General features: G+C 42.1%; 1 protein-coding gene across 1 annotated transcript in view; it reads left to right on the top strand.

Moving 5' to 3' along the window:
• The first annotated feature begins 276 nt into the window (after nt 1-276).
• The window catches only part of HS3ST3A1 (heparan sulfate-glucosamine 3-sulfotransferase 3A1), a 95,159-nt gene continuing 73,811 nt past the window's right edge, over nt 277-21,624 (top strand). Inside the window, exon 1 of the mRNA XM_045525234.1 lies at nt 277-1,486. Within this exon, the coding sequence (XP_045381190.1) occupies nt 888-1,486 (599 nt within the window). The 5' untranslated portion in view covers nt 277-887. The remainder of the gene's footprint in view (nt 1,487-21,624) is intronic.

Raw genomic sequence — 21,624 nt, 5'->3', positions numbered from 1 at the left:
CGCGCCCCGCCGCGCTCGTCCGGGGGCTGGTCCGGCCCGGGGCCGTTGACGTCACCGCCAAGTTTGCTGCCCTCCGCACCCCACGTGTGGCGGCGGCGGCGGCGGCCCGGGCGGCAGCGGGGGAGCGCCCGCGAGCACAGTGGCCGCGGCCGCTGACAGGTCCCGCGCAGCCCGGCCGCGCCACGCCGCTCACAGGTGGGGTCCAAGAGCGGGTTGGAGCAGCCGGGCGCGCGGAAAGGGCGGACGGCTCGGCGCCGGCCTTCTGGTTCCCGCTTGGGCAGAGGGACTCGGGGGGATCTCGCTCCGGGGCCAAAAGGACCTGAGCCCGCGCCGAGAGGGAGCGTCCAGGCAGGCAAGGGGACCAGAGGAAGCTGGGGCTGGAGTGCACTGTCGCTCGCCACTGTCTGGAGCGCCCGGAGCTCAGCGGCCCCGCAGCCGCGCGTCCCCTGAGCTGGCCCGAGCGAGGGATGCACGATCGCACGGCGGAGATCCGCGCCTAGAGGCCGCTCGGAGCCGGGGCTAAGACGCACGCCTTCGCCGCCGCCGCCAGGACCCCCATTCCGGCAACACTCGGGGAACCGGGGCGCCGAGCAATGCCCCAAGCCTCAGGACTTGGGCGCGTCTAAGACGATGGTTTCTTAAGCACGGCACCGCGTCCCCCTTCCCGCCCCCTTGACTGGAGCAGAGACCTTGAGCGGGGCTCCCGGGGCTCCGTCCCCGCGAGGAGCCCCGGCCGCCTTCTCCAGGGGCAGCTCGCACGGCGGCACGGGCGCACGGGCGATGTGGTCTCCGGGCAGCGCGCAGGCCCGCCTGGGGGATATTATGGCACCTGGCGGAGTCCCAGCCTAGCATGGCCCGCGTTCTGCCCGACGTCGCCTCCGGCTAGGATGGCCCCTCCGGGCCCGGCCGGCGCCCACCCCACCTCGGCCGAGCCGCTGTCCCGCAACATCTTCCGGAAGTTCCTGCTGATGCTCTGCTCCCTGCTCACCTCCCTTTACGTCTTCTACTGCCTGGCCGAGCGCTGCCAGACCCTGTCGGGCCCCGTCGTGGGGCTGTCCGGCAGCGGCGACGAGGCGGGGGCCCCAGGTCGCGGCGTCCTGGCCGGAGGCCCGCGGGAGCTCGCCGTGTGGCCCGCGCCGGCACAGGGAAAGCGCCTCCTGCAACCGCAGCAGTGGCGGAGGCGCCGGCCGCCCGCGCCGCGCGACGACGGCGACGAAGCGGCCTGGGAAGAGGAGACCCCTGGCCTGGCCGGGGGTCCCGGTGGCTCCGGGGCCGGAAGCAGCGTGGCCGAGGCCCCGCCAGGGACCCTGGCGCTGCTCCTGGACGAAGGCAGCAAGCAGCTGCCGCAGGCCATCATCATCGGCGTGAAGAAGGGCGGCACGCGGGCGCTGCTGGAGTTCCTGCGCGTGCACCCCGACGTGCGCGCCGTGGGCGCGGAGCCCCACTTCTTCGACCGCAGCTACGACAAGGGCCTCGCCTGGTACCGGTGAGCAGGCGCGGGCCGGGCGCGGTCAGGGAGAGCGCGGGGTGCTGGGGCGGGGGAGGGGGAGACCCGGGGGAGCCCTTGTTGACCCCCAGTTGGCCTCCCTCCCCACTTCATGCGGAAGGCAAAGGGTCATCCGTAGCTGTCCTTAATTAAGTTCAGTGGTCTCTTTCTCCACTGTGTCTTCTCCTTCCCGAGGGAAGGGGTGTTAAGGGAGGGAGTTGGAGGGAAATTTTGGCCTTAATGATTTTTTTTTAGTTCTTGGGATTCTCTTTCCACTCAATAGCCAGTCTCATCTCTTTCTCCTGCTCTGCGAAAGTACTCATGTATTTAGCTAAAGAAGAAAGAAAAGTTTCTCCTAAATTAGAAACCTGTTCATCAATTAGTAGAAGGCTTCCCAAGGAAACTTGTTTTTATTTATTCTTTGTCTTTAGGGCAGTTCCTTGTGGCTAACACAGTCTTTGCTATTACCTTGATCCTTTGCCAGATAGTTGTCCTAGGTGGGAAGTAACAGAGAGACTTAGTAAAAGTGTCAAGAACCAGGGAGTCTATGTAGTTTGGGAAATACATGCCCAGCAAGGGCCAGTAACCGTGTTTTAAAGAACGCTTCCTTGGTAATAAATTTTGTTTAGGGCGAGGTATGAGTTTTGTAGAGTGCTTTTAATATTTATAGGGAAAAGTAACTTTTGTTTCTGGACTGGCCGAAACCTTTCTAAAGATCTTCAAACAATTCTCTTTACAAATATGGTAGCCAATTAAAAAAAAAGAAAAAGGAAAAAAATACATTGTGAAAATCCTGTGAATACACTTTAGGAAACAAGTCTTGTTTAGGACTTAATCTTAAATTTGCCAGTCTCCTCAAATTCAGACCACCTTTAATAATAGAATCAGATAAACTAATAAGCCCTAGTGCCACTTGGATTTTGTTTGCCATAAAATATTGGCTTTTCTTCTTTCCTCCAAGTACAAGGAAAAACCATGTTGCTAGAATTTTCCATTTTATTGAGTTTATCTTGTTCATAAAATATGCATTCTCCCTGTTATTTTAACTGAAACAATGTTACAAAAGTTACAGCACAATTTAGATATATTTCAAAAGCCCACTAAATTAGCCATTTATCCCCAAAACAGAAATGGACATGACTTGACAAGCTTATTTACTTGAGGGGTGAAGCTCACCCTTAGATTGATTTCAGGAGCCGAATTTACAGTAAATCAACTCATGAGAAAAGGTTTGGTCCTAAAAATCACATTCAAACATTAAACACTTTTAAAACAGTAACTTTCCATTTGTTGGAAAGAAAAACAAACAACCTTCCCTTAATATAGATTATATATCATTTAAAATCATCAGCCACTTAAAATATCCCCTTGTGTTTCTGTCATTTATGTTGTATCCTCTGGGAAGTTCTTATAAAAATGACCTGTTGAATCTGGAAACAACAGGTCCTTCTTTTTAGTACAAAGGCAGCTCTGTTTTTTCCATCAAGGACATAAGAAAGAAGTGATTAAAGACCCCTAAAACTCTTATCTATAGCAGTTTGCATTGAATTCAGCCTCGTACCGTGCTATAAGCGAACACATTTCAAACTGACTGTCTGAAACATCTAAGACTGTGTTGGGCTCTGAGGTGCTATTAAATATGGTGAAATATTTAGTACTAAAACCCTTTATTTTCCTTTTGCCATACAAACTTTACTTCCACAAAGTAGGATTGTTTTTTCTTATTCCAGAAATGAGTATTTGAGGGCACAAGTATATCTACAGACCTGGATCTTATTTTCCATGGACCTTTCTGAACTCCTGTTAGAGAAGGAAGGTTTCAAGGTAACTAGAAACATGAGTATTAAAAAAGAAAAGAAAAGAAAAAAGAGCCATAAAGTTTTAGGCCACTCTCCTTTGGAACTGGGTGCATGCTGTAAAGTAAATCTATCCTGGGATTGTTTACTCCAGCAGAAGAGTTCTGTAAAGCAATTTATGGTGGTTACAAAAATAACTGCACAGTTGACTTCATGGTTTGGTGAATTTAATTTTCTAAGTGTTGGAGCAATGTCTTTGTTTTACCGTTTGCCATGGTTTTTTATTGGATGCATAAATTTAAGTTTAACTCAATTACATAGAAAACTTATTTAAAAAAATCCAACCTATAGAGCCTGGATTATGTGATTATTTAGTGAAATTTCCGCATAAGTTCTCTTTCATCTTGGCTCTAAACTTAGAGTTTGATGTTTGTGAAAAAGATTGAAGACTTAACTATGAAAAAAGAAAATGTCCCACACAGGATGCCACTTAACTAGTAAGTGCATTTCAGCTACTTACATTTAACTAATATTTTAGAACAGGGGATTTGGTTAGACCTTTCTGAGTCAGCCCAAACTTTGCAATATAGGATTTCTGTCATATACTTACGACCACACAAGCATACACACACACACACACACACACACATACACACACACACACACACGCGCACACTCAAACAAATAACATTCCAATATTTGGACCCTGAAGTGAATTATAGAAGAGACAAATCTGTGTAATATTTTTAGATGCACATTTATGGGAGAATCCTGAGATGTCTAGCCTAGTTTTTTGCCAGTGAAATCTGTTAGCCCTAATAGTTTACTGTGGTACTGCCCCCTACTGTTGTCACAAAGGGAGAAATCTGTTGCTATTAAGAAGTTTGAAGACCTCTTGGAGAATGAGTTTGTGAGCTAGAAACGCCTGTTGCTGAGATGTTTTGAGAAACTTCTCTCACTGGGAAGAAAAAAAATATGTTATAAAATGCGTCCCAAGGGTAAAGTAATAAACACTTTCTCGGAACAAATTTGTAGTAAAGGCTAAGAAAATGAATTTGTTATTCCAAATCTCTAAAAAGGAAATTATTTGTATTGATTTAAAATGTTCTGATGGGCTTCCTCTAAAATAAATGAAAGGCAATTTTTTATATGCCAAGAGAGGTTTCTTAAAGATAATTTTGGACACTTCAGTGGAGTTTTTTGCATATGAAACTCCACCCTGATGGAGTTTAAAAAACATTCCTCATTACTTAATTTAGCAGACATGGTATCAGTACAACAAATGTCTGTGGCTCGCGTGTCACGGGGAAGCAATCCTTCGCAATGAGTCGTGTCCATTTCCATTGTATGTGTGGTAGGTTCATAAAAGAGAGTGGAAAACAGTGTCATTAGCTTCAAAATGTTGAGATCTTTACCTGAAGTCAAACCCAAATGTCTCTACTATAGCTCAAGAGCAGGTGAGCTCAGAATTTAATAAGAGGGCCCTCCTCTCTGCTCATTTATATTTGCAAGAACAAAAAGTTATGTCTTTTTTTTTCTCCTAACACAAAAGGTATCTATTTATAAAGTATTTACAGATATGTATACATATACACATATATAGTATGTATGTATATAAATGTTTGGTTTCTGTAACACTTTAGTCTCTCATTTTGGCACAAGATAGGAAATACTTATTAGCGTGTCTATTTCTATATTTTAATTCGTTTTTTTTAACAAGTCTGGACAATTTCAGCAAAGAAGAATATTGCTAGAATCATTTCACTCTGTAGATCAAAAGATGACTCATCTCAGAATTTAGGAGTTAGTGCTCCCCTGACTTCATCAAAATTTCAAATTTTCTGGCCTCTAATGATCATGGTCTTGTTTTTCAAGTCCACCAGAGAGGCAGTCTGAACAGAGGCCCTTTCGGGTCCTATGAGGAGAAATCGGCATTTGGGAGCAGCTGGGAGCAGCTGCAGAGTACCTCCATGTGCAGTTTCCCACCCTCCTGTGCTGCTCGAGCCCCTTCTGCATGAAGAGTTTGAAATGAAATTTGAGCCAAGGGAGCTGCAGAGTTTGGCCACCCATGCAAGGTCATCTGGACTGGAGGCCAAAGGCTCTCTGTCCTTAGGGCGAAGCAAAGAGCACTGAGAAGGGATGAGGGGCAGGAGGAGAATGGGAAGATGTTGCTTTGGGCTCTGAGTCTAGAGTACATGTCTACAAGGGGAGAGGGTATAACTTCTTTCATCATATAGTTCCCAGGAGCTCTCAGTGCCTGGACACTCCCCACCTAGTGAGAGGTTGGGAGCCCCAAATGCTGTCATTCTGTCTGCTGAATATCTGAACTCTGGGCCCGCCCCTGGTAGACAACACCAGCAATGCAAGTCAGCCAGCCCAGGCCCTGTGTGCATGTGTGTGTGTGTCCTCAGACATATGCATGTGTGTGCAAGAGCCGACACCCAGTAGGTGGGGAAAGTGATGGAATTTAAAAGAGGAAGGTTATTAAGTGGTTGGAGAACTTCTGAGCAATGTTGGACATTTTGGGTATAGAACAGGCTTTGGGACTATTGAGATCATAGTCCAGTCATTAAACATCAGCAACAACACTTTTGATAGAGCCTGGAATTGGAATGCCTTGTGTGAGTGAGTATTCCATTATAGGGATGAGATTTATCATGTGCTGATATACTTCGTGTGAAATGCATACACATTGGGTGAAAATCCATCACAACATTGTAATCTCCTGCCCTCCCCTTAAAATGCAAGCACTCCGGCCAAGATATTTGTCTCATATAAATAAGTCTGTTGATCGGCCAGGAAAGAAGAAGTGCCAAATCTGTGTTTTGGAGGGGTCATGGGAATGAAGTAAGCCTGTGCAGTTAATGACCACAGGGGCTGACCTTACATAGACCAGATGCTCACGTCAGGAGGAGAGGGTTGCAGAGAAAACAAATCTCCCTGATATAAACAAGAACAACAAAAGGCCTTGTATCTCTACAGCTGCTGTCCCAAATCCCCGGTCCAGGGACCAGTACCACTCTGTGGCCTGTTACGAACTGGGCCACAAAGCAGGAGGTGAACAGTGGGTGAGCAAGAAAAGCTTCATCTGTATTTACAGCTGCTCCCCATCACTCGCATCACTGCCTGAGCTCCACCTCCTGCCAGATCAGCGGTGGCATTAGATTCTCGTGGGAGCGAGAACCCTACTATAAACTGCATGTGCAAAGGATCTAGGTTGCTCCCTCCTTATGAGAATCTAATGCCTGATGATCTCAGGTGGAGCCGAGGCAATGATGCTAGTGCTGGGGAGTGGCTGCAAATACAGATTATCATTAGCAGAGAGGCTTGCATAATTATTTCATTATATAGTACAATGTAATAATAATAGAAATAAAGTTCACAATAAATGTAGTGCACTTGAATCATCCCAAAACCACCTCCCCCTGCCCCGCCCCCTGCCAGTCCATGGAAGAATTGTTTTCCATGAAAGTGGTCCCTGGTGCCAAAAAGGTTGGGGACTGTTGCTCTACAGGACACATTTGAACAATTGCAAATGCAATGACCACCAGTCAAATTGCTGGGCCCAGTGGGGAACTTGATATTCTTAGCTCTTTTCCTTAGGGAGAGATCGTCCTTCACCAAGTAATAGTAACTTGGCTGTTAAAAAGCTTCATTTCTTAGTATATGTTTTTTAATGATATTAGACCACAAGCTTTTAGGAAATTTGTTTCTGCATTAAGTGATGAGTTACAATTGTGAAAATAAGATTTCTTTTTAAATATATGCCTTTAATATGTAATCAGAGGAAGTTGCACCAAGGTACTATTTTTGTTCCCTAGTCTTTGCATTTATAAGGATGTCTTAAAAATTCTTATCAGCACTTTAAAACCTTTGCTAATTTGATACAGTTTAAAAATCTCTATGGGGGATACTGATACAGTTAATAAATAAACTTACATGAAGCCAATATTTAGAAATTAAAGCAATGCTGAGTTCACTGAATGGAAGCATCTCTCTAATTTCTTGCCTCCAATGATGCAACCCTCGGATTTTTGTATTACTCATGTGGTCATGACTACTTGTGTACCTAAAAATTAAATTTATCCTAAGATTACTTCAGGGTTGTATTGCAGAAGTTCAGATTTAGCATGTTCTAGAAGTTCTCTGATGACAGTAAATGTGCAAAGGGAAAGGGAAAATATTTATTAAGAATGAAGCTTAGTACTTGCCGTTAGAAATGAGAGAGACATTCTTGCAAAGGTTTCAACACAAAATTCTATTCATTGACTGTTGAGAGCAGCCCACTTTGACTGCGACATGTAGCGCCACCTAGTGGGAGGAGGAGTCAGCAAGGAACCCCAAAGGGAGAACTTTGAAAACCTTATCATGATCAGGGCATATTTGCAGTCTCAGTTACAAAAAGAAACAACAGCAGCAACAAAAACTCGTGTTTAGGTAGCACTTACAGCAAGTGTGATCTGCCTAGCACAGAGGAGCTGCACTTTGCCTCTTTTAGGCAGGAATATTTCACTTCTTTTAGGCAAAAAGAGCTTACTCTTTGGAGAGAAATAAAAGAGACTTGACTTCACAATAAACCTGAAAACCGAGATATATATGATTAGGGGATTTATATTAGAAATGCTTATGACTGAAGGGAATACCATATGCCCCAGATTACTTTTGTTAGTGTGTTTTGCCTCCGTTTTTGAAAGCCAGCTTCAAATAAATACTTCCAGATGATTTTATTTCAACATCAGTAATGCAGCCTCATTCGTCCCTCTGTGTGGTGCAGGCTCTGGAGGAGGGTCCTGCGATGCCTCCCAGGCAGCACACAGAAGCCTGCTTAACCCTTCCGGCACATGAGACACTCTGTTGAAGATCCTGCCCACGGCACAAGGGACAGCTTTGCAGGAAAGTGTTTTCAGAGTTCTAACAGGAGAGGCATTTCTGCGACTGGGGACTAGAGCTGGAGGGCGGGGTGGTGGTCAGGCTAAAAGGAAGTCAGGAAGACAGGGAGGGACAAATGGGAACGTTATAGTGGAGAAACTCGGCAGGCACTGCCTTTAACCGAGTGATCAAGGTTAACATCCCCTTGTTATCACGTTGAGATCGTGTTTCCCTGATGAAATGCAGTGAGGATGACTTCACATCTTCCTAAATCCGTAACCCCAGTCTGACCATGAGAAAACATTGGACAAACCCCAGTGAGGGACATTCTGCAAAATACCTGACCCGTATCCTTCAACAGTGTCAAGATCACACAAAACCAAGTAAGACTGATAAACTGTCCCACATGGCAGGAGACAAAGATGAGTCATTACTAATGAGTAAATACGAGGGTGCACTTGATTGGTTCCTGGGACAAGAAAAGGGCATTTCTGGGAAAACTGGAAAAATGGGAATAATGTGTGTAGGTTAGTTAATAGCATTTTACCGAGGCTGATTTCCTGGTTTTGATCATTGTACCATGCTACGGTTAAGTAAGATGATAACCTTAGAGGAGTCTTGGTGAAGGGTGTATGGGAATTCTTTGTACTATTTTGTTTTGCAATATTTAAAATTATTCTAAAACCAAAAGTAAAAACGAAGAAGGCAGGAGGAGCCTAACAGGGGTCAAAGGATGAGGGCTCCAACTGAAACATTCCATCCGCGCCAATTCCCTTTTATTCCATGTTTCTTCTTTCCTTTCCTTTGGAAGGCCCCCGGATGGGCCTGCCAGCCTTCCCTGCCCGGCCAGCACCTGTTGCTTCCTGACATACTGATCTTTCCCCCAGCTTGTTTCATAACAACGTTGGCTCACGGCTCCCTCCTACTCTCTTGGTCCTGAACCAAGCACAGAGACAGTTTTGTTTTTCTTTCTTTCTCTTTTCTATGGCTGGTAAACATAAAGTGAACAAGGTGTAAAAGGTCCCCACCGCTGACTTAATCCTTCTGGTGGTAGACAGCAAAAACTTCGATGTAAATGATGAGCCTTTGAGAACACAAAGAACTGAAGTAGGGGTCAGGGAAAATCAGACTTGGCCATATGTGTTGTTTTGATTTGTTTTTGCCACAGACATAGGAGGAGCAGGTGTCAGAGGTGGGAAAGCTGCTTATAGGGTAAAGAGATGGTGCCAGGGCTGTGGACGCTCCTTATGGTTAAGATGACAATGCAGCCCTTATTTTCCAGGCCAGCTTAAATATTCTATCTTCTCACTTGACCTGGGGCTTTAACCTATGATTGACACATGGTGGCTTATGAGACCAGTGCAGGAGCAGACCTGGAACAGTCACTGCATTCCAGGAGGAGGAAGGAGGAGAGAAAGTCCAACCCCCAGAGCCCTCAAGGGCAGTGACGGGGGCCATTCCCTCACTGTGGGCTTATCCTGCTGGGACTGGTCGTCCTGGACTGCTGGTGTCACCAGATTCAGAGTTCCCGCTTAGGTGGCATGCTGTCATTTTCTGCTGTTTTGAAACACACAGTTGTGTATCTGGGCTTCTGGTTGAGCAGGGTAATGAAAGTCTCCCTCAAAACATTTCCTTTGATATTTTTAACAACTGTAAAAATAATTTTGTCCACATTACATTCTTATTTAAGCAAAACAAAACAACATGCTCCATCTAGAAACTCCAAGAGGCTAACAATATTTCCTTTTAATCATTAATTCATTTATCTTTATTGGATCTGTTTAATACACTTTTTTCACAAGGGACAGGCTGCGAATACTTATGTAGATTAAAAAGATTTCTGTGACTTAATACCATCCTTTACTGTTGTTCAGCATTTTTCCATTTTAGCAGATATACACTTTGCTTCATGCATTTTGAACCCTCTTAAAAGTAGCAAAATATTTGTGCCCTACAACGTATCTTTGCTGAAATCTGTCATCTCAGACGTAAGGTGATATTAGCTAAATTTGTTGAGCCCTCTGCTGCACGTCCTCTCAATGATGTTATCAATATGATTAATATTTTTAAGCAGTTCCTATCATTTTCTTCATTTTATAGATCAGGAAACAGAGGCTCAGAACGAGGAAGTAACTGGCCCCAGGTCACAGAGTAGAACTGTTGCTGAACCCAGGTTCAACCCCCAGCGTGCCAGCGTGTCACTGCCGGGGTGTTCTGGGTCCTCTCTGACAGCATTGCCCAGTGTGGTTCCCGTGTACGGAGAGCCATTAGTGTCGCAAAGGCGGTGGGGACCGAAAGACTGCCCCACGTGGTGGAGTGACTTGGACATGTTTGCTTCTGATCCTGAACTTTTTGTTAGAAAATCGGGCAACACATCAAAATATGGTTAAAAAAGCGAATTTTTAAAAGTATTTAAATATCCATGTTAGTCTGTTGGCCTGTGACGGAATACCTAAAGCCATCTGTGTTTTGTCGAGAAGAAATCTCATCACATAACTCATCCTATGGAGCATATCAGAAATCTTGGGCCATTCAATTGATTTTTTTTCCTCCACTTATTAAAAAATAACAATAACCACTAAAAACACTTTTAAGTAGACCAAATAAGCAACTTTCCTCCTTCTAAACTCTGTTGCTTGAGGAAGCCAAAATATTGTCAGCAATGTAATCGGAAAGCTGCTTGCTGCTCCTGGAATTGGGTCAAGGTGAGTGGGTGGCTACTGTCCAGCCCTCTGCACCTAGGGACCCCCAGTTGGGCACTCTGCTGGCACCTTGCTGAGTCACTGCCTGAGTCTCTTTTTCACTCTTTTCTATATTTTCACCTTTGGAACCACACATTTTTTTATTCCTTAGATATGTTAATATCTCCAGTCAGAGCACAGCAGGGCATGGTTGCCCCCAGCACTATTCTATCTTCATTATTATTGTTATTAATCATGTTCATCCAATCGATTTCCTGCCAGCTGGTCATTGTTAGCACCAAGCCCTTACTGCAGTGGTCAGGCCATTAGCCACATGAGACATGACTGTTGATTTGAACTTCCTTTAGCTCCAGTGAAATAAAAACATAGAGGATGTTGGAGGAGGTAGAAGGTATATTAAAGACAGAGATTGTCTTTTGCATAGGAAGAAATGGATGTGCCTTGCCAAGGGTAAACTAAAAGAGAAGAACTCGAGGCTTCTAGTTCAAGGGGTACAATTCTGAAGAATGCAATTGGGAAGCAGTTGCATGCCCCAAAATACATTGCAACAATGACAAAAATATTCCTTGAATAGAACCAGTTACAGCATTATTATTTTTTTCTCCTCTCAGAGCTGGTGAATTAAAGCACTGAATTGAGTTGAATCAGTGGTCAACTCATCTTTAAATTTCTGTTTTTCATCTCAGATGTTTTCCCCAATATTGTGATGCTTATAGATTTGGGGACACAGCTAGCATGATGGGTCTTTGGATCCTCCAGAGTAATTTGTGTTTTATGGTCGTTGCCTGCTTGTAAAAGATTAGTAGGAGAAATCCGAGTACAGACAGGAAAAAGTTTGCTTTTTCTCTCTTGAGTGTTCAGAGTAGGAAGTAATCAATCAAATTATGGGAATAAAATTCCTTTTCCTTTTTTCAGAGTTCTTACTTGGATTAGATCTCTCCTTTCACTAGGAAATATCAAAGTTGCCAAGCTAGTTTGAATGACAAAGTCAAAAATGATGTGTTTGTTACGGTCATAAATCTTTGCAGATTCTCATTAAGTTCAGGTATTTAACAAACAGAACTGGATTAAGCTGCAACTAAAGTTACATTCCCAGAGCTAACCGCTCCCTTCATCCCCTTCCTTAACTGAAGCCATGTTTGCTCTAACTGGATGTTTCGAAAAGTTCTGGCGGGAGGGAAATGTACGGAGGTGCAGCAATTTCATTTCACAAACAAAGCTTTTCACAAAGTAAACAAAAACTTGCATCTGTTTTTTTTATTTTTAAATTTCCTGGTGGACTCTAATTATACTTGTAGCTTCTTTTATCCAAAATGTTGTGGGTTTGCTTTTTTTTTTTTTTTTAAGAAATAAAGGCCACTTGTTTTCTTACTAATGAGGTCCTACTCTTTCTTCTTGGTGTAGGAGGCTGTAGGATGACAACAGTATCTGTTTAAAAAGAAAAGAAAGCTCTCTCCAAGGCCAGAGGGTCTACTAGAATGCCCTGCCAGGGTTTAATGGTGGAAAGAAAACAAACTGGATCTGTTTTATATTTATATGGAGGGGGGTCACGGGGAGCTAACACTTTGCGGTGAAAATTCTTGGGATTTTCAGGTGCATTTGCCCTGTGGCAAAGGGTGGCCAGTTTGAGGGCAAGACTTGGAGAAACTACTTCAATTGTTAATAGAAGTAGGAGAGTGGACTCTTATTGCCATGTCGTCTGCCTTTTTTCAAAAGAAACTTGAAATATTGATTTGCTTCAACATGTTGGAAAATAATTCACATATTAAAAAGCAAAACCCAAATGAAAACAAAACAAAATTCCTCATGGATGGAGCAAATTAGTCTCACCTGAAGTGAATGGCAGCTGGTCCACACCTATGGGGTCGGGTGAAGACCAGAGTTAGACAATAAATGGCTGGCATGGACCAAGGGTTTTTCAAACTGTGAATCATGAGACCTGAATGTATGATAAAATCAATCATTTTTAAAAATGGAACTATACATAAAATGGACTATAATAGGATAAAATGGGAGTGGATCACATGTAGTAAACAAGACAAGTACTATCTTGACAGACTCGGTTCTCTTTGTTATTTGCATATATAGATGAGTGTGTGCAGGAAGGGTTGGATATAAAATGTATTTGTTATAGTGGATCTTAAGAGAAAAAAAGTTTGGAAAACACTGACAAGTGTACATGGAAGTCCTGTTTGAAAAGATTAAAATCAGTGTGTTTCAGGGTCTCTTGAGAAACTAAGTATGAGCATTCTGTGCTACGGATTCTAAACTTTAGTCCTTCTACCCTTATATGCCCAGGGTCAGAACTGCACTTACCTAGTACATAGTAGATTCACTATGAGTTTAATACAAAAAAAATTAAGTATCCTTTAGGCCAGAAGTCACAATTTTTTTCTGGAAAGGGACAGATAGTAAATAATTTAGCTTTTATGGGCTGTAGGATCTCTGCCACAACTTCCAGTGCTGCTTTTGTGGCAGGGAAGTGACATAGACGACATGGAAATGATGGGTGTGGCTGTGTTCCAATAAACGTTTGTTGACCAAAACTACAAAACTGTAGTTTGCAGACTTCTGGGCTGAACTAAAGGATTCAAATATCTCATGTGCTCTTCCATTATTTACTTCTTACTCTCAGTTGAGCACACACAACCAACATTTATGGGAATGTGAGGAAGGCATAATGTATGTAGGTGATTAACTTCCCATTCAAGATCCAGCTGAGAAATGACAGACGTCCCCGTGGCTGGGTGAGAAACAGGTCAGGATCACCCATCTTGGGACTGCATGGCAGGGACCTATAGTTTTGAAATACATAGAGTTGTTCAGGATAATGACATTTTTCTAGAAATGTAATTATTTGCTCAACTACAAACATTATATGTTTTTTTCTTTCTTTTCTTTTCCTTTCCTTTTTTTTCTTTCTTTTCTTTCTTTCTTTCTTTCTCTCTTTCTTTCTCTCTTTCTTTCTCTCTTTTTCCTTCCTTCCTTCCTTCCTTCCTTCCTTCCTTCCTTCCTTCCTTCCTTCCTTCCTTCCTCTCTCTCTCTCTCTCTCTCTCTCTCTCTCTCTCTCTCTCTCTTCCTTCCTTCCTTTCTTTCTTTCTTTCTTTCTTTCTTTCTTTCTTTCTTTCTTTCTTTCTTTCTTTCTTTCTTTCTTTCTTTGTCTTTCTTGTCTTTCTTTCTTTCTCTTTCCTTTCTTGACACAGTCTCACTCTGTTGTCCAGGCTAGAGTGCCGTGGCATCAGCCGAGCTCACAGCAACCTCAAACTCCTGGGCTCAAGCAATCCTCCTGCCTCAGCCTCCCAAGTAGCTAGGACTGCAGGTGCATGCCACCATGCCTGGCTAATTTTTTTTCTATTTTTAGTAGAGACGGGAGTCTCACTTTGCTCAGGCTGGTCATCTCCTGACCTCAAGCGATCCTCCTGCCTCGGCCTTCCAGAATGGTAGGATTACAGGCATGAGCCACTACAAACGGTCTCAACTACAAACATTATATGTTGAAAGACATGTCATATCACCAATCAAAGTAGTGCTCAGCTAATTTTTTTTAAAGCTTAATAATCTGTTTTGATGTTTCCTTGACTTTCAATTTGAGTGCATTTAGTTTATAAATCTTCCCCTGCTTTCCCTTTTCCCTGTTGGATGCCAGGGCATTCCATGAAGCATTTGGAAGTAGTAGGGACACAGTGAGGTCATACTCACTGTCACCTGACCTTTGGATGGGGAAACCATCCTACAGTGTGGTTCCATCCAACATTCTGTCTGTGCGAGTGAGGAGTGAGACATCAAGTTGGGAACAAAGGTTGGGGAAACATTTTTGAAGATTACCAAATGGCATGTGTAAGGAGTTTGGACTCTATTCTAGGTCAGCACAGAAATGTAATGGGAACCATATATGTAATTTTCAACTTTCTATTATGTTATTAAGTATGAAATGTCTAATTTCCTTAAGTTTTAAGTTTGACAGTTGATATCTCTGACATTTCACTTTGACACTTCTTGTTTTATTTTTATTGTGAAGGTGCATCCTCAGTCTTGCAAATGCATGTTTTGGCTTGTGATTATCTTTCCAATTATTTTTAGAGCAATTGTTGTGAAACCATGGATAAGTCAAAAAGTCATGTTATTTTTGTATGTGAGTTCCATCGTGGAACCAGTGCAGTGCAGACAGCTCAAAATATCAGCGAAGTATTTGGGAAGGATGTGGCTAATGAATGCACAGTCCATCCATGGTTTGAGAAATTCTGTTCTGATGATTTTAATCTTGAAAATGAGCCACGTGGGCAACGTCAGACCAAGATGGATAATGATGAGCTGAAAGCTATAATGGAAGCGAATCCATCTCAACCTACACATGAATTAGCGGCAAGGTTTGACGTTACTATTCCAACAATGCTGGACCATTTGAAACAAATGGGCAAGGTAAAGAAGCTGGGTGGAGGGTTCTGCATGACTTAAACGAGCATCTGAAGAGAAATTGTCTTGAAGCTTGCCTTTCTTTGCTGTCACGACATAAAGGGGAACCATTTCTACACTGTACTGTTATGTGTGATGGAAAATGGATTCTTTTTGACAATCACAAGTGTTCAGCACAATGGTTGAATAAAGAGGAAGTGCCAAAACATGGTCCAAAACTGAATATTCATCAAAAAGAGCTAATGGTGTGTGTTTGGTGGTCCCGCACTGGTATTATCCTCTTCAGCTTAATGAAAACTGGTCATTTGATACAGTGGGTGTCTACTGCAACCAGTTGGATGAAATGATGAGGAAGCTTGCAATTAAGCAGCCAAGATTGGTCAACAGAGACAGGCCAGTCCTCTTGCAAGACAATGCTCAACCACATGTTGCACAAACAATGCTGCTCAAACTACAGAGGCTGGACTTGGAAACGCTCTGTCATCTACTGTATTCATCAGACCTTGCACCAACTGACTACCACTTCTTCCAGGCTTTGGACCACTTCTCACAAGGAAAAATATTCAATTCTCAACAAGCTGTGGGAAACTCCTTTCACGATTTCATGGCCACTCGCTCTCCAGGCTAGTTTGTTGCTGACATAAGCAACTTAAGATGGCAAAGCTGTGTTGATGGTTTAGGTGCATACTTTGATTAATTGTACTGCTTCTTGTTTGAGATATAATAAACTATGCATTTCATTTGAAATCAGACATTTCATATTTAATGACCTAAGTTAAAAACATAAAAATAAAGAGGCTAAATTAATTTTAATGATCTTACAATTTAAGCCAATGTATCTAAAATATTATAATTTCACCATGTAACCAAAGTAAAGCATTATTCATGAGACAGCTTGCATTTTTCATACTAAGTCTTCAAAATCTAGTATGCATTTCACTTATAGCACATCTCAGTTTGGATTAGCTACATTTCAGGAACTCAGTTGCCTGTGAGGCCGGTGGCTACCCTGTTGGCCACCTGCAGCTCTTGAGGCAGGATTGAAGGAGCGGGTATTGAAGGCTTTCCATGGAGGGCTGGTTTCAGAGACTTCCTCTGATTCCACTTTAGAAGCCTAATCCTGGGTGGCATGTGGATGCATACTCAGTAGAAGTCTGTTGAAGAATCTTGGGGACAGATGATGGAAGCTTGAACTAGATCAGTGCAGTGTACATGGGAAGAGGGGGAAGATTTGCTGGACATTTTGGTAGTAGGAATTATAACACTGTTTCGAATGCTAGGGGTGAGGGAAGGGGGAGAAATTGGAAAATATTTTAGTAACTCTACCTGTGATAAGGAACACAGGAGGAGGAATAACAGGTGTCAAGGGGAACAACTTTGTTTTAGGCATGTAGAGTGGAAAGTGCTCTGGGTAAGTTGGAGCATACAAGTAAGGTCAGACTTGAGAGCCATCCCTGGGATGTGATTGTTGAGGCTGTGCCAGTCGTTAGCATAACTGAGACGGAGAGAGTTTCTGTGGCCCATGCCATGCATGCAGAAGTGTTTAGAAGGAACTGAACTGATGTCTACAATTTACTTTGAAATGCATTACAAAGAAGATGGATTAATGGATGGATGGATAGAAGGATAGATAGATGGATAGATATGTGACAATGAAAGTATAGGAAGATGTATAGTCAAAAGATAGCTGGTGGGGTAAATGGGTGTTTGTTGTACAGTTCTTTCAAACTTTTGCTATATTTAAAATTTTCATAATATTTTTAAAATGTTGGTAGTGGGAGACAGGGTGCTTTCAAGGTCAGTGGTATCAAATGCCATGGGAAGGTTGAATAAAGGTTTGAGAGTGTTTGCTTTATCAATTAAGAAGTCACTGGTGACCTTGAGACCAGGTGGGCTTTTGTGGTGTGACAGAAGCCAGACAGCATGGGTTTGCGAGTAAGCGGATATGCGTCAGAAGGCACAAGAAGTGTGATGAACTTCCCCATGTGTCTGTCTCATGCTGCCGCCCTTTCTTGCCTGCACTGGAGTCGACCGGTGGGGTCTTCACACTGGCTTTGTGATCATTGTGGCCAGCCATCCGTGTGAATACACCTTCACAAGATGAAAGGAGGGTTTTAGACTGTGTTTAGTGTGTTTCTGTCCTGGTTACAGCACTTGTGTCCTGGTTTCTGTGCCGATGTGGGTCCTTATGCACAGCGACTTGATCGACAGCTTCTTCATAGGAGGGTTTTAGCCAGGTCAGTTGGCCTTCTGTCCTTCCTTCCTTCCTTCCTTCCGTCCTTCCTTCTGTCCTCTGTCCTTCCTTCCTTACTCCTTTATTTATTCATTTATTTATTTTTGAAATTGCAGATTATGCTTTTTGGATGGATGCTTGTGGTTTCAAGCATTAATTATGAAACACACGTAGTCATGTTGCATCTGATATGCCAATTTAATTTCCTTGAACATTTTGGTAAAAGCGTGGTGGCTTTTTTTCAAGGCAGTACTGTATGTACCAGGCTCTTCTAAACACCATGCAAGTGTGAAAAGAAAGACAAACTTACTGTAAGAATCTCCATCTTTTTGAACACTCACTTGAAAGTTCTATGAGAGAATGAAGAAATGTCAATACTTTATGTTTTCTCTCACCAACATTGAAATTCTTTTAAAAAGTTTTAACCATTGGCTATTCTTCCATCAGTGACGTATTCTTATTTCTTTGCTGGGAATACCAGACATCAGATACAGTTCAGACATTTCTTGCCATGCTCCTGATACTTTCTCTTCTCCAGAAATTTTAGTGATGGTGAGAAAGCATGAAAAACAAAACAAAATCCCTGAGAATGGAGAAACCAAAGTAATTTATTCCTTCATTCTCCGACTCACAAGTTTATTGCTCATGGCAAAAAACTAAAACACTGTTGTAGTGTTCAATTTCTCATTTAGTTAACGGCAACTATTTCTCTTCAACTCATAGAGGCTCATTGAGAAAGGTCTTGGAGGACATACCAAGCAGAATGTTGCTTAAAATAAGTGGAGTTGCTGTATGTAAAGTTCAGCAACTGTCTTCATGGCATTTCTTTAAACTTAATATTGGACTGTTGCAAATAATTAATTCGTTAATTCTTTCCAGTCATCTCAAAAATCTAAGGGGGGGCCTTTGGCAGCATGGTGACAGGTTAAGAAGGATTTATCTGGAGAGGATGAGGGAGAAGGGAAGAGGGGTGAGTATGGGAAGCCCAGAAAACTGAAGAACCAAAAAAACTAGGGGCTTAAGTTTAAACCAGTAAGTGCATGAAATCTTTACTTTTCTAATATTCTGATTAAAATAAAGCCAGCTTCCACGTGACTGTCTGCATACATGTGACAGAATTGTAGAATATTTCATTGCATGACCAGAAGTTCCACATAATTGCAGCAGAGGAGAAAGTAGAAAACTATTAATAGAAGGGGATGAGAAAAGAGAAAGTACCATTGATCAAAGGCTCCAGAGACCCACCAATAAAAGGGCAAAGAGGCTGACATGAAGGGGAGTGTGATTTGAAAGCAGTTTCAGATTTTCTTAGTGGTCAACCTGGATATTTTCAAGGGATAGCTTTGGAGACTTACTTCTGAGTCCTGAAATTCACAGATGCTGAAATGTGTGTGCCTGCTTCTCGGAGTCTGTGGCTCTCTATGGCAGTGGATTTCCAGTGAATTTCCTCATCCTCTCAACTTACTGCCTTTGCACTTTCCATCATAATTTTGTTCCTGTGGCCTTCTTTTGCAAAGATGCATTTTTGCCTATTTCTGGAGAATGAATGGCTATACCATCTTCACAGGAATTCAAACGATCTGTCTCTGGAAAATTGACTAATGACTGAATCTCTTGAACTGTGCCAGCTACTTACATATTGTCAAAGCGCAAGTATGAACCTGTGCATGTCAGAGGTTGCTCTATATGACAGCATTAGCTCAAAAATAAGCATTCGGAAAGACATGACAGTAGTTCAAATATGTTTTCTAATAGATTATTGATTTCTCAAGGGAAGAAAGCATGACAGTCATTAATCAAGTAATATAATGAATGAGAAAGCAGCACTACGCAAATGTAAAAAGGTGATTATTATGAAATGCTTAGACAATGGACATTAAATATTTCATTCCATGTGCAACTCCTTGGTTGTTTAGCCAACTACATCAATGGACAGATTATGTTTTGGCTCTATTCTTACAGGCATGTTTCCCCTTCATTTATAAAAAAACAAATAAAAACAGTTCATTCAAACAGCTATCTGCATATATTGATTTGGACATCTGACTTATGTATACCTATTATCATGGTATGCTAGCATGGTTGTAAAGCTTTGGGAAAAATCATTGCCCTTCAAAACAGGAAGTTCTTAAAAATCAAATAGTAATTGGATATTTAAGCAGCTTCAGTACATTGATTTGGACATCTGACTTTTATGTATGTCTATGATCAGGATATTGTAGAATATGCTAGCTCAGTTTTGAAAGCTCAGGCAAAATCATTTTCCTTGAAAACAGAAAGTTCTTTTTCTTCCTCCCTAAGGCCTCTAAAAATTTGAACTGTTGAACTCAGGTTTGAGTGATGATATACTACACTTTGCCAAACCAGTTGTTTCCCCTTTTACAACATCCATCAGAAAAAAAAACGGAAGGACACTTCCTTTCATTTGTTCATTTGGACAAACTGTTTCCCAGGAAATCCCTTTTTGTGTGTGTCTGTTTATTTAAGTCAAGGTAATTTTAAAATGAGAAGAAAACTTCACACTGTTCTCAGGTGACATTTAGGAAATAAAAAGATATGTATCTGTGGGTTATATTCCATTGGCACGGAAATGCCCAGACTGTAGCTAAAATAAATAGATGCCTTCCATAATCATAAGGAAGTAATTTAACAACGTATGTTCATATAAAAATGGTAGAAACGAGAGATGTTTCACATGTTTTCAGGGTTTTTTAGAGAGAACCACAGCAAAATATAAAGTGTGTTTTAAACATTTCTTTGAAAATTTGGAATATTTAGACTCAGAGTAGTGTGACTGAATTTACTTTTAATATATTCAGTTCCTTTTGAAATTCATGGAGTTTGTACTAAATCTTGATCTTCTGGGAACTGAGCTTATTTACCCTTATCTAAAAATAAAATGCTTTATTATTAAGAAAAAAGTACACTATCATAAAATCTCATTATTAGCATAGGAAATGACCTTGGGGTCATTTAGCCCAATACTTATCTGATAGACCAAAGTTTATTAAAACAGTTCCATAGCAATTTTAGTCATCAAATGATGTTTTTAAAATAAGTTCTCAAAATACTGATATAACAGAACTTATTCAAATAGTAAAATATTTGGTCTATTTCTTGTTTTACCTGCTTGTTGCCGAGCAGATTCACACCTACTTATTCTTCATGTGTATGACTGATTATTTAAGACAGTGTAGAGTATGTAGACAGCTTTAGAAATATTGTTTTATTAGCACATATTAAAGTTTATTAGGAAGGCTCTGCTGTTATGTATATGTCTCATATATAAATATATATGATGTACATATAAATTCAGTCAGTTCTGCTATAACACTCATAGTGAAACATGAATTTGTTCCGATGAGAGTAATATATTGGGAAACCACTTGAACATAATGTGAATTTTGCATTTGCTTATGTGCGTTTTCTTCCACAAGGAACGCTAGACGAATACAGAAAACTGCTCCCAGCCGCACCTCGCAGGAATACACAGGCCCACACGTGCACGTGCGGCAGCCGCCCACCGGCCCTCGGCTCGCTGTGTGCTCTTGGTCACACCCATCTCCCTCTGTGTGGTACAATGTGATGGTTTGATGATCCACTTTTAGAAAACCTTCTACTCCCCACTTCCCAGTAATTCATGAGCTGCAACCTGCCGCTGCCCACTGCCACGAGAAAGTCGGAGGGCTTTTGCACAGTAAAATGTCATTTGATTGTGCTATTTCTAGATTTCTTAACCATTTAACATGTGTAAAACTGTGCTGTCGTTGTTAGGTTCTTACTTTTTTTTTCAGTGTGCCGCTGACGTTTGTGGGTGCTGTGACCTAACCCCATTTCCCCCAGGCCCTGTGGCTTTTTTACCTGTGCAGTTTTATGTGGCATAGTGATTTTACTACTGCGTGTGTTGCATTATAGCGCAACACTCTGTATATGCTCTCCTATTACAGAAAATGTAGCAAATGCAAAAAAAAAAAAAAAAAGACAAGCCTTGCAACAAGTTTGCTGTGTTTCCTGCCAGGCATTTTATTATGTATCACAAATTTGTTTTGTTTTGTTTTTATCCTCATTAGGATCACACCATATGTATAATTTCTTATGATTTAGGAGTGCAGCCTAAACATTTTT

This window comes from Lemur catta, chromosome 15 (genome assembly GCF_020740605.2).
Source record: "Lemur catta isolate mLemCat1 chromosome 15, mLemCat1.pri, whole genome shotgun sequence".
NCBI classification, from domain to species: domain Eukaryota; kingdom Metazoa; phylum Chordata; class Mammalia; order Primates; family Lemuridae; genus Lemur; species Lemur catta.
This window is presented reverse-complemented; position numbering and strand designations above follow the sequence as displayed.